The sequence below is a fragment of the Buteo buteo genome, chromosome 15 (assembly GCF_964188355.1).
Source record: "Buteo buteo chromosome 15, bButBut1.hap1.1, whole genome shotgun sequence".
In the NCBI taxonomy this organism is placed as follows: domain Eukaryota; kingdom Metazoa; phylum Chordata; class Aves; order Accipitriformes; family Accipitridae; genus Buteo; species Buteo buteo.
In genome coordinates, this window is record NC_134185.1 from 9,125,198 (window position 1) to 9,141,079 (window position 15,882).

General features: G+C 49.3%; 1 protein-coding gene across 1 annotated transcript; it reads right to left on the reverse strand.

Moving 5' to 3' along the window:
• Positions 1-429: 429 nt before the first annotated feature.
• TENT5A (terminal nucleotidyltransferase 5A) lies at positions 430-7,735 on the reverse strand. The gene is made up of 3 exons (XM_075046496.1): positions 7,008-7,735; positions 6,305-6,830; positions 430-5,287 (listed from the first exon to the last, which is right to left on the reverse strand). Exons 2-3 carry the CDS (start codon positions 6,734-6,736, stop codon positions 4,508-4,510), a joined length of 1,212 nt encoding a protein of 403 aa, XP_074902597.1. The 5' UTR covers positions 6,737-6,830; positions 7,008-7,735; the 3' UTR covers positions 430-4,507.
• Between the last annotated feature and the right edge of the window lie 8,147 nt (positions 7,736-15,882).

Consider the following 15,882-nt stretch of genomic DNA (forward strand, 5'->3'; position numbering starts at 1 on the left):
GCCGAGGCGGAGGCGCCGGCCCCCATCGACCGCATCGCGAGGGCGTCGGGACCCTCACGGGCATCACGAAAAGATGCTGGTCCCAGTACCGGGATCTAAACTGGGAAGGCAAGCAAGAGCACGGGGCTGCCGCAGCGCCGTTTCGGGTTTTTTTGGATTTCGGACCATTTGCACGGCCCGGCCAGCGGCAGAGCGAGGATTTTTGGCAGGGGCTGGGGAGGTTCCTCTGCAGCTGAGTGCAGCCAGTCAAACTTGGCTGGCACGAGGCAGGGCTTTTCAAAACGCCTTGTGCTCCAATCGGAAAGCGGCCGAACGCTGCTCTTCTCAGAAAAGTGCTGCCCTTGTCTTTTTTTTTAATGAAAGCGAACTTGGTATTCAGCAGGAGCAGGCCAGAGCTATTTCAGACACGGAAGACAGCAGACACAAATCAATAGAAAAAAATAACTTCTTTTTATTTACAAAAAAAATCCAAATATTGGATGCTGTAAACAAAATTCACAATCTGTTCCCTCTAGAGTCTGTTTTCCATCAGCTCTTTTTCTGTCTGTGACAAAGCCTATAGTCAAAATGTTCCAAAAGAGCAATCCAAGGAGCAGTTTGCTGCAACAGGATGCCTTGCAGAAGGCAACAGTTGTAAGGAAATCTGAGGGAAAGCAAATCTGCACAGACTCCTACAGACTGCAGGAGCCTGCAACGCTTTAGCCAAGCTGTCTTGAAATTTGCAGGCTTTTTTTTTTTTTTTTTACTATTTATTTTGTTAGCAAACCATTATTACAACAGCAAAACAGTACACTGATTTTCTTTCTTGCAAGGGAAACTCTCTGCATAAAGAAAACCGTACAAAAAGAATATATTCAAATAGGAGCTGAATACGCAATTACAGTTTTTCCTTTTCTGTGCAGTTTTATCTAACACACTTCATTTTCTCAATAAAAAAAAAAAAAAAGCTTTTTTTTTAAACTGGTGGGAGCTTCCGACATGATGCAAACCAAGCATTTAGTAAGAGGTGTTTAGAAGATTTGTGTGAAGGCCTTTGTGCAAAATAAAAAAAAAGGTTAAGTGCAATAAGAGAAACTAGAAAAATATCATCTTTTTGGTCTTCTAATTGCCTCCTTCTATTTTTAGAAGAAATGTTCTTGCATTTGGGAGGACAGCTACATCTAAGAAAAAAAAAAAATCCCATTTCAAAGCTCTGGGTTGTTTCATGATTGCTACATTTAACCAAGTTTAGCGCCCTGTTGGTTAGCAGTAAATTCAGCTGCAGCACAAACAGTTTTACTGTAATCAGGTCAATGTTTTTAATCAGTTCAGCTCTTTAAAAGGGGCACTGTCTCTTGTAGCACAAGTTCTAACCTTACATCTGATTGGATGGGAAAAACGAAGTCCACAAAGCAAGAACGCAGTCGTTAACTTTAAAAGTACCAGTGTGCTGAAAAGGAGGGGGAAAAAACAGTTAAAAAAAAGTCAGACTTTATGGAGGGGAAGGTGTGCAAACCGCAGGAATAAACCAGCTTTGAAAAGGGGTTCTTATTTTACTCTTGGCCTGAACTCACGCCTTCTTCCCACCTCTAACACCAGGCACCTTTTAAGCTACCAGTCACAAATAAAACAAAGCTCCACCAGTTCCACCACTTGGTCATTAACATATGCAAAACAGATCCGAAATACCTATATAATATATATAAAAACATATTATATATGTATTAAAATGCAAACGCTGAAAGGTGCAGTTTAGCTCAGAGCCCTGCTGCATGCACTATAAGGTAACTAGCTGCTGTCAATCATAAAAAAAAAAAAAACCACAATAAAATTTGAGCTGAGAGGAAGAAAATCAAAACTTTCTTTCGAGCAATGGAAAAAAAGGGTCCTTCAAAGGAAAAAATACATCGTGTCACGTCCTATCAGCGTTCTGTGGTTGTGGCACAGCTATAGATTCTCAAACCCTTTTAAAGAGCGGATGACTCATTTATTTGCTGCGAATAGTTGTGGCGAGAGAAGACATACCACATTACCAGCTGATCCTATTTCCCCAGCCCTCCCCGTAGCTTCCGCTAGCAAACCCTTCCAGGAGCTGGAGCCGAGGGGAAATAACGGGCCGGGACGCGGGGACAGGAGCGGGGACGAGGTTGGCCGGCCAGCGCCGGGAATGGCACCGGACCAGCCCCGACGCTTCCCGAAGGACCGCCGGGGAAGGTGCTCGGGTCGGCACATCGGGTGGGTTCCTATTAAATCGCCTCCGGAGCCAGAAGGACGAAGCGCGACAAAAATAGATGTACCTTCCTCGCTCCGCAGGGAAAACGCGCTGCTGCCGGGACACAAATCCTCTCCCCTGCCCCTCTGCCTCCTGCGACGGCAGACCCTGCCCGCAACCAGGCAGGGCACAGCCAGCTTTCATTCAAAAAAGCCTGAATTCCCTTTTCTTTTTTTGGTTTGGTTTTTTTTTTTTTTCCTTCTTGTTTCCTCAGTAAGAAAAAGCAAAATATTAGAGTCAAGTGCCACTTAGTCATCAGGTTTTCAAAGCCCAACAAAGAATTTAACACCTTCAGAGATGGCACTGAAGTGAAAACAACGGTGGAGGTTGATTTCTTTTCCCCCTGCCGGTCTTTTGGGAGAGGAAATGAAAGTGAATAGTTATTGTTCCAATGTAAAGTGATTCCATTTAAATAAAGTACAGTACTGAAATTGTAAATGCAGTGTGACAACCAGATCAAAGATGTTTAATATTTGCATAAAAATATATATATATAATATATATATATAAAATATAATTTTAAGCAATCGTGCAACACTCTTAAAAAGGGTTCATTTCACATTTGCTAAATTCTAGTGGTCCTGGAATGCATAATGCATTCTATTAAAAATACTCCTTTAAATATTAACAATTAGTGTTCAAATCACCAACTAATACAATATTCTTTAGCTGTCAGGGGGTTTAAATAAACCTATCTTTGATCCACGTTCCACTGAATTACACATCATGGAGGTATGCAGTCACAACGTTAGTGGGTTAAATGTCAAAATGGCATTACAGTACAAAATAGTTAAAAAAAAAATCAGCTAGTCATATGTTTCTCCATCTGTGGAATTATTATGGCTCACAAGCAACCCACTGAATTACTGTAATCCTTGTTCTTGCAACCAAAGACATTATCTGAATCCCACCTTAATCCTGACTGGTTCATTTACTCCAAATTTCTCAAGTGTGGGTTAAAAATTCACTGCAAGGTGCCCATTGTCCTATGACATCCTGTTGCAAACTGGAAAACACAGAGTACTTTATTTAAACATTCCTTAATTGCTACATTTTCCTAGACCAAATTAATATATATTGTGTGTGTATATATATAGATATACACCTATAACATGTACATATATACACACACAAACATATATACACACATACACACACGTACCTAGGATAATAGCACACCGACATCAACATTAACTCTATACAGGTATTTGCCAAGAAAAAAAAATAGGGCATTTCCTCCACCACTTATTCACAAGCTTATGGGTTTGTTTTTGTTTTTTTAATCCTTGTGTCCCTGATAAAACAAAATGCATGGTTAAACCACAAAACTATATTTTTTTTCTCACTTCAAATTTTATGAAGGCATCAGGCACTTTTGATTACTATTGGTGTGTACAAATATAGCAACATCTTTCTTTTCTTTTATATATATATATATATATACTCTACTGTATCTTCTTTGCTCGGATAACTTATTTGTGAAATCTTTGGTCCTTGAGTATATTCTGTTTGCCACAGCTGGTTTTCCTGCATTCTCACATTTTTAAAATGTGAGGCACGCACACAGCTGGAAATAATGGACTTTGTCATCATACGTGTTTCTGTTTTTATAACTGTACCAATCCACTACTGTTCATTTGGAGCAAGCTGTTTCTGGTAAAGCATTCTAGTCAAGCGAGCTATACATTCTACGCGGTCAATCCATAGACGGCACTTGCTGCAAGCCCCAAATGCAGTAATTCCAATATACATTTTTTATTCAGCTTATCTCTGCTTTATGCCTCTAACTTTTAATTCCTGAATATATATAGAATTGTTTTTGTGATTTTTTTTCTTTTTGTTGTTTTTTTTTGTTTTGTTTTGTTTTGTTTCTTTCGTATTCTCCCTTTTGCAGATCCCATTCTAGAGTAAGAATAAAAATAAAAGAAAATAAGGCTTTCCCACCTTCTCTATGCCAAAGCTATGGGAGCAGACATTGCCAACCCATATTGTCATCAAGCATTCCTCCCTCGCTTATTTCAGGGGAAGCTGGTTGCTTTTAATGACAGGCCTCTTGTGCTCTGGGGTAGGATCCAATTATTTGGGGTTCTTTCTCGATCGTGCTCCTGTTATTTATTAGAAGAACCACAAGCTTTTCCCAAGCTTGCAAACTAGAGCAGATCATCATTGCACAAAACACCCCATTTCAAAGGGACGCATCGCCCCTTCCTACGTCTTAGAAAACGCTCTCCCCACCGGGTCTACTAATTTCGGTCCTTAATTACAGGGCAGCCAAGTAGAGTATGTGTGCTGCTGGCAAGGGAACACCGTCTGCACCTGGGCAATATAGTAATTGCTGAAGTTGGCATCTGCTACGTATGGGGCTGGCTGGTAATAGCAGGTGACATTGGCCACATTGGGGATGATATTTTGCTCGGCCAGGACCCGGATGGCCAGCATGGTGATCAGATTCAGAGTCTGTCTCCTCTCATGTCCCATCAGGCACACTGTGCTCTCATTCACCACACCGTGAAGGGTCATGAGATAGTCATACTTGCGGTCCTCTAATCCCACAAAGTGGTTCTGCAAGTAGGACTCCAGCTTTCTCTGCTGTTCTCCAATGTCTGAGAAGTCAATGAAAAACCTCGAACACATGTATCTCTGCAGGGACTTAATCTCGGATTCGGAGGCAGCCCTAAAGCCCCTTACCAAAAGGTTGCAGTACTTCAGCAGACCACCTCCTCTGATTTCCTCCGGGTTCCTGGTGGCGATTATCTTGTTGCAGAGGTGATCAAAGGCTTCCTGGAAATCCCCATAGACGCTCTCGCCAATGATAGTCGGGTGAAAAGTTTCAGTCATCGGATTCTCTGAGCATTCATAAAAAAGCAGCAGGGAGTCCAGCTTGATTTGAAAGGAATCGACACTGAATTCAAACTGCCGCCTCAGAGAGTCCACAAATTTCAGCTCCACATTTTTGCCACTGTTGTTGGACAGGGAGATGAGACTCCATCGGTCTGAATCATTGCAGACTTTCACCATTTTCTGCACATAAGCCTCCTATAATTGGAAAGACAAAATGAGCAAATGAAGACACAGATGCAAGAAATTCCCCCCCACCCCCCCGGCTGCATTTGTTCGCATCCCCCCACCCCTCCACCCCATCCTTGCGTTTCCGAAAAGATTTCACGGAGCCTGCAGATACAAACCAGAGAAGAAACGCTGAACGTGAGAGCTCAGAGTGCTGTCACTGCAAGGGGATGATACGGGAGGGTGTTCTGCCGGGACTGTGTCGTGCGAGGGGAGCATATGGCAACGCTGCTTCTTTCAATCACTTCTAAATACATCTACACATGAAGCCCATGGCACACATGCCAAATATCCCTGCACCCCCCCCCCACAAAAGGTCACCGCTACAGTCGGAGAAGAAATCTTTTTTTTATCGGTTTCCACTTCTCTCTCCCCTCCCCTCAAAAAAACTCAGCCAGTGTGCACTCCCCTCAATCCTGCTCTTGCAGCGCAGGTTCCGCAAATCTGCCCCATACGCCAAAAAGAATCCCTGTAAACCAATCTCAAAGGCATTTGGCATTCAGCCCCACTAACTCGCGGGAGCTGTCTCCGAGGGGAGGGAACCCTCCTCTCCGCCGGGGCATTTAGCACCCAAGAAAACGTGCCTTGCAGACGGCGTTGCCTTCTTGCAGATATTAAAGCCACCTAAGCTCCCCCTGGGGCACCCCGGGAACCGGGTCCGGCAACCCCCCCCCCCCCCCCCAAAGCTGCCGCCGAGCCGAGGTGGGAGATTTGCGGCGCCTCGCCCCCACGCCCCCACCCACGCCCCCCAGGTAAATCAGCGCTCCCAGCAAACCGAGCCAGAAGGGAGGAAAGCCGAATTCACCCTGAGGGACCCCGGCCAGGACGCTTCGCTGCAAACTCCACCTCGGTTTGAAGCGTGGGGTGAAAAAATACCCCCACGCGCGGTCCCTGGGGGTCTCGGGGGGGGGTGGGGGTGGGTGCCCCGTTCCCCGCAGGTTGGAGCCCACACCTGCCCGCTCCGGGCGCGGGGGCCAGGGTTTTTACCTTGAGGGTGAGCGGCGTGATCTTCTCCTTGTTCACCCCCTCGGGTAAGAAATCCAAGAGGCAGTCCAAGACCACGTCCTTCACAGTCTGAAACTCGGCTTCCCCTTTGAGGTCGGCGCAGAAGATGAGGTCCAAGTCCTTGTAGCCCAGGCCGCTGTCCTGGTGGAGGACGTGGCTGGCGGCCGAGCCGTTGAGCCGCACGTCCCGCAGGCCGATGCCCTTCTCCTCCAGCCGGCTCCGCACCACCTTGACGATCTGGCGGGGCCGCATGGCCAGCGTGGGGAAGTTGCCGCGGCCGTGGATGGGGATGGTCTCGCCGAGGATGCGGTCCAGCCGCTGCACTTGCTCCCAGCTCAGCACGTTGCAGCGGGCGCCCTCGCAGCCGCCGCCGCCGCCCGCCGAAGTCCCGCCGGCTTTCTCCTCGTCTGCCATGGTGCGCGGCCGCCGCCTCCCCACCCCGGGCTAGGATGGCACCGCTCCGGCTCCTCGCTGCCCTCCCCGGGGCCCCTCTCTCTCCCTCCGCGTCCTGGCAAAAGAGGAGGAAAAAAAAAAACAAAAAAAAACAAAAAAAAAAAAAAAACAGAGCGGTCAGCAGCCGGCGCCGCACCGCCGCCGGGACGGCGCCCACCGCCCCTTCCAGGGGGCTGGGGAGGAGGGGGGGGGGGGAGCGGGGACACGGGACAAGCGACGGACGGACACACACCTACTGAGCAAATGAAAAAAAAAAAAAAAACAACCCCAAGACGGGTCGGGGGCGGAGGAAAAAAAAGCCCCCCCGGCGGTGCTGCAGGGCAGGGGAAGGCGCCCGAGCCGCCGAGCCGCCGCTCTCCGCGCCCCCCGCCGGGGCAGAGGCCGCCCCGAGCCGCCCCGCTCGCTGCCGCCGCCGCCGCCCCCCCCCCGGAGCTGCCGCCGTCTCCGGAGCTTTCGTAGTTCTGCCCGGGAAAGGTCCCCAGTAGTTTTTATACGGGGTTTCTCCGCTCTTCCGGGGCTCTCCGAGTCACGGCGCCCGCGTCCCGCCCCCTCCATCTGCATGGCCAGCCTCGGAGGTGCCCCCGGCACGCCCACGCCCCGCGCACCCCACGGGCCGCCCCGCCGCCCGCTCCGCTCCTCTCCACGCCACGCCACGGGCCGCCCCTCCGCGCCGGCGGAGCGCCCAGCGCGGCGCTACCGCGGCCGCCCCGCCCCACGCGCGGCCCCGCTGGAAAACCCGCGCAGCGAAGCCTCCCACACCCCACCCGCGGTTTCGGCCGCTCGCCGAGGGGGGAGGCAACAAGTGTAACCCCCCCCCCCCCCGGCTCCTGCCCTGCCAAGATGCGCACCCGGAGGCACACGGCTATTCCCCATTTATTTTTTTTTTTTAAATTTTTTAAATTTTTTTAAAAATTTTTTTTTAATTTTTTTTTTTCCTGCCCTTTTTTACCACCTTCTCCTCCTCCCCCCCCCCCCTCGACATTCCCGGTCATCCCAGTCCCGGCCAAACTTTCATACCAGAGCGCCGGAATTTGGCAAAGGGCCCCCGCTCGGGGCAGATGCCGAGGATCCCGGAGCGTGTGGGTTGGAGCCGCTCAGCTCCCCACCGCCAGTTTTCAAAGCCGCCTGCGGCAGCGCGGGGGCACCGCGGCGTGCCCCCCCCTTCCTCCTCCTCCTCCTCCTCCTCCCTCCTCTCCCACCGCGGGGGGGGGGGAAGAAATCCCGAAGAGCACGAACGAGCCGGTGCCTTCCCGGGGACCATCCTGCCCGCAGAGTACAACTTCGGTTAAGTGCGGGGCGGGAAAAAAAATACCGCGGCGTAACCTATATAAACAGACAGACTTACTGTTTTCAGCCCCATTTTTAATTCTTTTACTATTTTATTCAACGGCAACGGACGGATCTGCGTGGTTTTCACCCGTTAAAGTGCCAAATACACCTCTAAATTTTATTTTAGAGGGACTGAGCGCAGCCCCCCCGGGGTGCAGCAGCCCCCGCGGACCCCAGACGGGCGGGGAGGGGAGGGTCCGTGTGTGTCGTCCCCCCCCCCGGTGCGCACCCGCGCACGGCCGCGGTGCAGACGCGGGGGTTGCGCGGGGAGAAACGAAGCGCCCGGGGGGGGGGGGGGGGCAGGACGGGTCGGCGTTGCGTCACCGCTCGCGGCTTGGTGACGCGCGGCAGGAGGAACCAATGGGGGGCGCGCGGCGGCGTGACGCGGGGTCGCCCCAACCGGCCGCTTCGCTAAAGCAAGGCGGGGGGGGGGGGGGGGACGGTGTGTGAAGGAGCCCGGCGGGGCTTCCCGCCCCCTCCCCCTATTTTTAGCACACATCATTAACTCCCACCGTGGGGTTGGGGGGGGGGTGTGCCCCGCTCCGCTCGACCCCTGGCCGAGGCGAGCTGACACGTCTACCCCCCCCCCCCAAAAAAAAACCCAAACCCGCCGGGGGTCCGGCTGTGACGCTCAGTGCCCCCCCCCCACCGAGTGGTACAGGCGGGGAAGCCCCCCCCCCCCCCCCACTCCCGCGCCGCCGTCGCAAGCGGCAGCCGTGTGGCAAGGGCGCCCCCTGCCGGGCGCCGGGCGCGCTCCCGTGGCGGGGCGTGGGGGGGACGACACGCACACCCACCCACCCACCCACCCACACACCCCCCGGCCCTGCGGCAGGAGCAAGGGGTTGTCGCCCGCGGGACAAGGCTTCACCCTCCGCGGCTTCACCCTCCGCCTCCCACGGACACCCCCGTTCTCCCACTCGCGGGGTGCCCACGCCTGGCATGGCCGGAGCAGCCCTGGGGGCGTAGTTAGGAAACTCGGGGCAGGGGTAAAAAACAACCGTGCTGAGCAACTGCCCCTTCCCCGTCCGGCTTCGCTCAGGTGAAGCGCAGCTCCCGCGGGCGCGGGATTTCATTTTTCGAAGGGCGTCACTCCCTCCTGATTTAAGAGCAAATTATCGATGTCGCTGCGGCCCGATAACGGAGTTTTAGAACGAGGGCGAAGGTCAGACCGGCCGGCTCACCCCATATTAAGCAAGGCCGTCCCCAAGAAACGGAGAAAACCCTGAGAAAACGTTTTGTTTAACTGGTGTTTCTCAGCACGCCGCAGTTAAATTGTCACGCTATTTCAAATCCTGCAGAATGCCTTGGTGCATTTACGCTGGCCGGGAGGATTTAGTGCTGTTTTATATGCACCTTGCTCCATTTCCCCACGAAGCGTGGGGTTTAACCTCTCTGAAGTTGTTATTACCTGCACACTTAAGAAGAAAAAAATAGGCAGAAGTTCATCCTGGAGAATACCGATCTGCTGAAGAGGGGGTGAGGGCGGCTCAGAAAAGCCATTTACACCGCAGGGCTTTGCGTACACAGGATATTAATCAGCGCACTCTTCGTATACATTAAGAATTATTTGCCTTGATGTGAGATTCTTTTCACTTCTCTTCCCCTAATTAATGGACACTAGGCAGAGGGTGCATTTTTTTTTTTTAATAAACTGTCTAAATACAGGGGAAACAACTTTATCAGCACAGTGCTTTATCGAGGGTACATGGATACTCTCAATTTTGTGCTCTTCCGGCCACATTGCTTTAAATCAGTAGAAGTCATTAAGAACTGTAGCAAGACATTGAATTAGGGTGAATTACGTTGCACGAAGTTTAGAAGTATTTACATGAGTTACAGAGATCATTCTAATTATGACTGATACCGGTCAGGCTACTGCTAATAAAAGCATTAATTCAGCTCATGAACATGCCCTGTCCCTTGAATGACAAATACACATTTTTGGAAGGAAAAGGGGTTTTTTTTAACTTCTCAATGTGAGCGCTAATTCTTTGACAGAATTTTGATCATATTACCCACACACATTGCCCAAACAATTAACAGGAACGCAAGATGCACGATCTGAATCATGTCTTTCTGTACGCTCGCACAATATTGTTCAATTAGTCCCTTCACCTCACCCATACTCTCAGTCCTGCTCTAGAACAAATGAAGATTAATAGCAATAAACGTGTTTCTGTATGCATTTGTGTGTATTTTTCAAACCAAGTCCTCGGTGTGAGCTGTTCATTCAGCTTGGCCGCGTAGGGGAGCAGGCACTCTCGAGGTGAATTCTGCTGAATTTAAGAATTGGCAGTATTTTCGTGACTGAACTACATGTACCTTGACCGTAACGTCATTCTGCCTGCCTTCTGCCCGTGATACGGTGCCTAAAACAGGAACGTGGTCCCTTTGGCAGAAAAAAAAAGCAAAAAAACTGTGACTCTTCAGCTGTGCCTATGCTAGGAATTGGTGCCCATTCGGTGCCCAGCAGAAGCAAAACTTCCAGTCTTTTTTTTTTTTTCCGAGAGGAATCGAGTTTGTGTGCCACAGCTGCTCTGCCAACACAGCCAGCGTGTGGTACCTATGGGCAATAATCGGGGGACTCACTTCTGAGCAGCAGCGCTACTTCAGTGCAAAAGCTAGTGTTGACTCAGCCAGAGGTGCTTGTTTTTGTTAAAAACCTAATAAACATCATTACTGCTATCATCGCTAGGCATTAATAGCAGCAGCCTTCTGTCTCGGGTTGACTTGGCAGAAACAAAGAAGTCTAGGAAGGGCTTAGGAATTCTAAAACACTCCCTCAGAAGAAGTTTGGAAAAAAGACACAGCACAATTTTGTCACGATTGTGTCGTGAAAACTTTGGTAGTACCAATCCTCCTCTCTCTCGTTTCTTTCTAATCCCTCTATTAATGGCAGTTGTTCACAGCGGAGGGAGAAATGGCAGGTCCCATCACGACGGTTTTTCCTATCTCCTCTTGACAACATTAAAAATGAAAATAGGTGTTCAATATACTAAAAAAAGCAATAGGCTGGAGCAAGATGGACACCAAGGCACCACTTCCAGCTGGCTGGATGTACCCGGCGTGGATGAAGAGGCTGGGCCGGGGGGAGCTCGGGGTCCCCTTGGCAGCCCCCCGCGTCCTCCCACCTCTGGCACAGCAGCTCTCTCCGTCTCTGCTTCATAACGCCGTAGCATGGCTGGCTTGGCCTATCTCCTACAGAGTCCAACGGCAATTAGAACATTAAAAACAAGACCCTGACCTAATTTTTTGTTCTCTGCCTGCTAGAGATGGAAAGACATCGCTGGGCAGCAATCACCGGAAAACTTCTTTATATTATTCACTGTGCTGCTACGCAGTTATCTCGCTGGAAACAGCGGCTGTACGGCTGAAGAATATTCCTAGCCGTTCTCCACCCAGATGGCACACGAATGCATCAGCTCATCTCCAGATACAAATTTCTGGAGAATCCGGGCCGCTGTGCCCTTTTCCGTCCCTGCCGGCCGCTTCGCGCACAGCTGCTGGCAGCTGCCCTGGGCGGCCGCCAGCTGCGTCCCGCTCCCCCCGCAGCACGGCTGGGCGACCCACGGGTGGGCTGGGTGCGTTACGGCTCTTCTCTGCGGGGTGCTGCCCCAGACCGGAGAGCGGGGGGATGCGGAGGAGGCGTCAGGGCAGGACAGGCGTTCGGAGAGCTCTGGACTTGGAGGGGAAATGCTGTGAGTTGACACAAAGCCGTCAGAGCCAAACACAGCCCGACCTCACCCTTGCACGCACACGTGCACCGCCCAAAAATTAGTTTCATGAAAACAGACCAAGGTCAGTGGAGACCCTCTGGAAGTGACTCTGAGCACCAAAATTACTAACACTATTGACAACAGCACAAAACCAAGTGCCTTCAGTATGAGCTCCAAGACCTTGCCTGTACCAGACGTGTACCAGTATGCAATCCTTTCCAAATCTTGATTCATTTGTATCTTTCCTCAGAACTACTCTGAGCAAAGTTTAAGCACCGGTGTGGAAGCAGAGCTCAAAGGCTGGTTTTGTCTGGGGTCTTGGATTTGGGGGGAGATTTTTCTTTGTTTTTTCTCACGAGAGTACTCAAACCTGATTTTAAAACTCTTTTTAAAGACCTTGTCTTTCTCTTGCATGTATGCACAAAGTAGTCTGCTGATGCCTTGATATTCTGTAGTTGACACTGATTTACTTCCAAAATTTATTTCCATGCTTGACACTATCAAAAATTATTACATTTTGTGATGGGATAGGCTATACTAGGAATCAGTACTGGAATTACCATTGAGTGCTGGAGTAGTCAATACTAAGGTTCTTTGAATAAAATGAAAATCAGAGATATCTAGAAAATGATCTTTCAAAGATAAATGAAACCTTTGTGCTTTCAAAGTACTACTGTTCTATTAGTTTTATTTTCCTTCTGCCAGTTTTTACTGGAAAGATGTTTTACTCATCCTGGGAAAAATGTCAATGTTTGGACTAAATGCTGTGTTGTTTTGAAAAGGTACAGTTTAAAATAGGCCAAATTATCAGAATTTTCTGACGAGCCTGCCAATAGCTTTTTGCAATTCTGCTGAGAAAGTGTGTGTTAAATGAAATAGTAGCATTCAGCATGTGTGTCACTGCAACAGCCACAGGCCAAGTCAAGAGATCAGGGCACCAAACAGTTCATCTATCAAAAGACGTATTCCTGCCTCATCTAGGGAGTTCATAGCCTAAATATACCAGTAAATAGCAGTATCTTCGATTAGATAAAACCATCAGCATTTGCCCCCAGAGGAAGGAGCGTTAGGGTCACCTCCTGAGCAGGATTTTCCAGAGCTGGGGCTGTAGTCGGATGCAGGAGACGGCAGAGGCAGCAGCAAGCCTCTCCTCTCCTCCGTGCCAGGCAGGCGGCCATCCCACCCTGTAAGGCACGGGACGGTGCCGTCCTGGCAAACCCCTCTTCCCTAGTTCACGCGCATAAAAAATAGCCGTGCTCTCAGATTCGGTTGTGTTTTACACTCAGATACTGTTGTGGTTTAGCCCCTATCGGCCCATGGGATCTAAATGCAATTAAAATGAACTCTACAAGATCCAGGTATTCCTATTCGTATGGCAGCCAAGAATAAGACTTTTTTTTTTTTTTTTCCCTTGGAAAGGCCACATTTTTCATTGTTATATAGGAGAGTTTAAAGCTTCAGTCTTTCTACCCACATAGGAAAGACAACCCCCCAATGTTTCATGACTCATGCATTCATGCAATCCCAGTTGCTTATGACTGATAGGATTTTATGCCGATTTTACTTTTCCATGTTTTGTTTATCCTACAATGCATTAAGCTCATGTGGGAATACTCCAGTGGATTTCAGCATTCTGCCTTTTATTCAGGAGAGCTGAAGAAACTCATCATTTCAGATTTAAACAAGCTGTCCTGCTTTTGGAACAGCAAACCACAGTGTGAAAATACACAATGTGAACTAACAGAAATTGGGTCACTGTTCACTCAAACAGAATTGGTTTCACAGATTCAAAGCCATAATTTAGTTTCACCTACAACAAAACAAAACCCATTTTACCAAGTACTTTCACTATCAAGACTACGACTCCTGATGGAGTCAGGGCACCTTTTAGTCTTGATTAAAGTCTATAAATGCTGGAAATTAACTGGATTATTACAGAAAATTTGTTCCATTACCTAATTACCCTCACTGTTAAAAAAGTGCATAATGTTCCTAGTTGGAGGGCACGTTGGCCCAGAACAGGAGTGTTTGCACTGAATTTAGTTGCCGTACACTGAAATGACATGTATATTCCCCAGGATGCAATTCTTAGCAACTATCAAAAAGTCAGATACGCACATTTGGTGCTCCTGTTTAAAACTGCCTGTTGAAGTAATACTTACAAATGTTTGGGCAGAGGCACAGCGTAAATTCCTCAGCTGGCATTCCACGCTACTTTGCATCTCATCCAAGTCTACTGAAGTTAGTGGGCTGCTGTTAAAGAAGGTTACCTACCCCTAGCTGCTCCCAGGGAGCCAAAATGGGTTCGTTTACAGCTGCACATACATCGACAGCCAATGCATAACCATTACGTGTACTAGAATAGATTTAGGTCATCTAGAGTCGTATGGATGTTCTGGGCCTTTTGCCTAGAGACAAAGAATCAAAGTGCCTTGAAGATTAAAGAATGAAACCCAACATTTTAGGCCTGTGCATGTGGGGATGCAATCAAAACACTGTGCAGCAATGAACCAAAAGGTTGTGAGAGCCCTTGTCCAAGGAAGTAAAGAGCTGGAAGGTACCACAGTCCATTTGTGCATATTAGGAGAGACAAAAAGGGTTTCTAATGGCCCCAGGATGCCCCCATTTGAAAATCACAGTTTGAGTCAGACATCTTAGCAAGCAAAAACTTTTCTGGTGCCCATGGGATGCCACCATGCTGGGCTGGTGTGCACTCCTATCCTACCTGAATCCTGATGCTGCCTTGGCTTTTCCAAAATTGCAAGAAGTCAGTAGGGGTCTGTTCTTAATCTTAATCTGCTTTGCATGCATCTCAGTCTTCAGCCAAGATGTTACCCAAAAACTAAGAAGTTATCCCTTCCTTTTTTGTTTCCTTAATCTTTTCTTTTTTTTCCCCACCGCAGATGATTTCCAGTTTCCACAGGCTAAAGATGGCAGCTGGAGCCAGGACCTGGTTTGGAACCGCGCTGCTGTCACAAACAAGAATGCGGTGCCAAAGCACCCACCTACAACACTCCTTTTTTCTTTCATGGGTCTCCTTTTCCTGCATGGGAAACCCAGCTCCTCCACACCCTGAGCTGCTTTGGTACGCTAGATTCAAAGAGCAAAATACCTTCAGAGCAGAGCGTTTAGTCAGAGTACGAAGAAAAGAGGAACTAGGCAATTTATCAACCACATTTCAAAGCAAAAGCAGGGTATTTTGAAAAAAAACAACACCTTTTTCTTCCAAATTAGAAAGGGGAGCATGTCATGAGTGCAGAAGTAAGGCATTTTCTCCCATGCAAGATTTTTCCTCCAGGAATGTGAAAATGATACAGATTGGTACCTGAGCAGATTATTATGCAGCAGCATGCCCTGCCTCTACCTCACCGGGAAGGGCAGAGAGCCACTTCTGATGAGAAGAAGCCTCCAATCTGTGCTGCCGCTGCTCTCGCTGGGACCCTGCAGGATCCCAAATAGAACCAGCTGCATCAAGGGCCATCGCCTCCCCCAGCTGCAGGTCACCACCGGTCTTTGTGCCAGGCAAGGCAAGGACCCTGGGACTCCAGCCCTTCCTGAGCATCACCAGAGCATCACCAGCACTATTTACTGCTGGCAAGGATGGGCAGCTGCGTGGCAGCAGCTGCAACCCAGTTTTAGCTCAGAGAGGGCTACAAACTCTTGCTGTGCCGAGAGGAGAGTTGTTGCTTCCCTGAGGAGCGGTTGCCGGAGCGTGGCAATCTCCACTGAGCTCTGCCACTGAGGCGTGAGTCTCACCGCTTTTGAAGACCTCAGAAATCAGCAAGACCTAGGAGCCGGGAGCCTTTTCCTGACTGGGAAAGGGCCAAACCAGCTCCTGCTCCCAGCTCCTGCCGAGTTTGGAGCTCGGCTGCTGCCCCCCCTTCCCAAGAGGCAGAAGCAGCCCTTCTTCTGAGCAGCAGCTTCGGCTCCTCGGTCCTGCTGAGCTCAGCAGTAGCCCAGCTGAGCTCTGAACCGTAAGCTGGCTTTGTGCACGGATAAAAATAGTAAGGCACGAATAACATTAACACCGAAATAAGGGCAACTCTCCCATTTCTGTTTTTC

What these genes read in the sequence shown, in the direction of transcription:
- TENT5A (XM_075046496.1), bottom strand. Translation starts at nt 6,736, where the DNA reads ATGGCAGACGAGGAGAAAGCCGGCGGGACTTCGGCGGGCGGCGGCGGC. An exon ending in TCACGCCGCTCACCCTCAAG is followed by an intron (nt 5,288 to 6,304) that starts GTAAAAACCCTG and finishes TTCCAATTATAG; the next exon opens with GAGGCTTATGTGCAGAAAAT.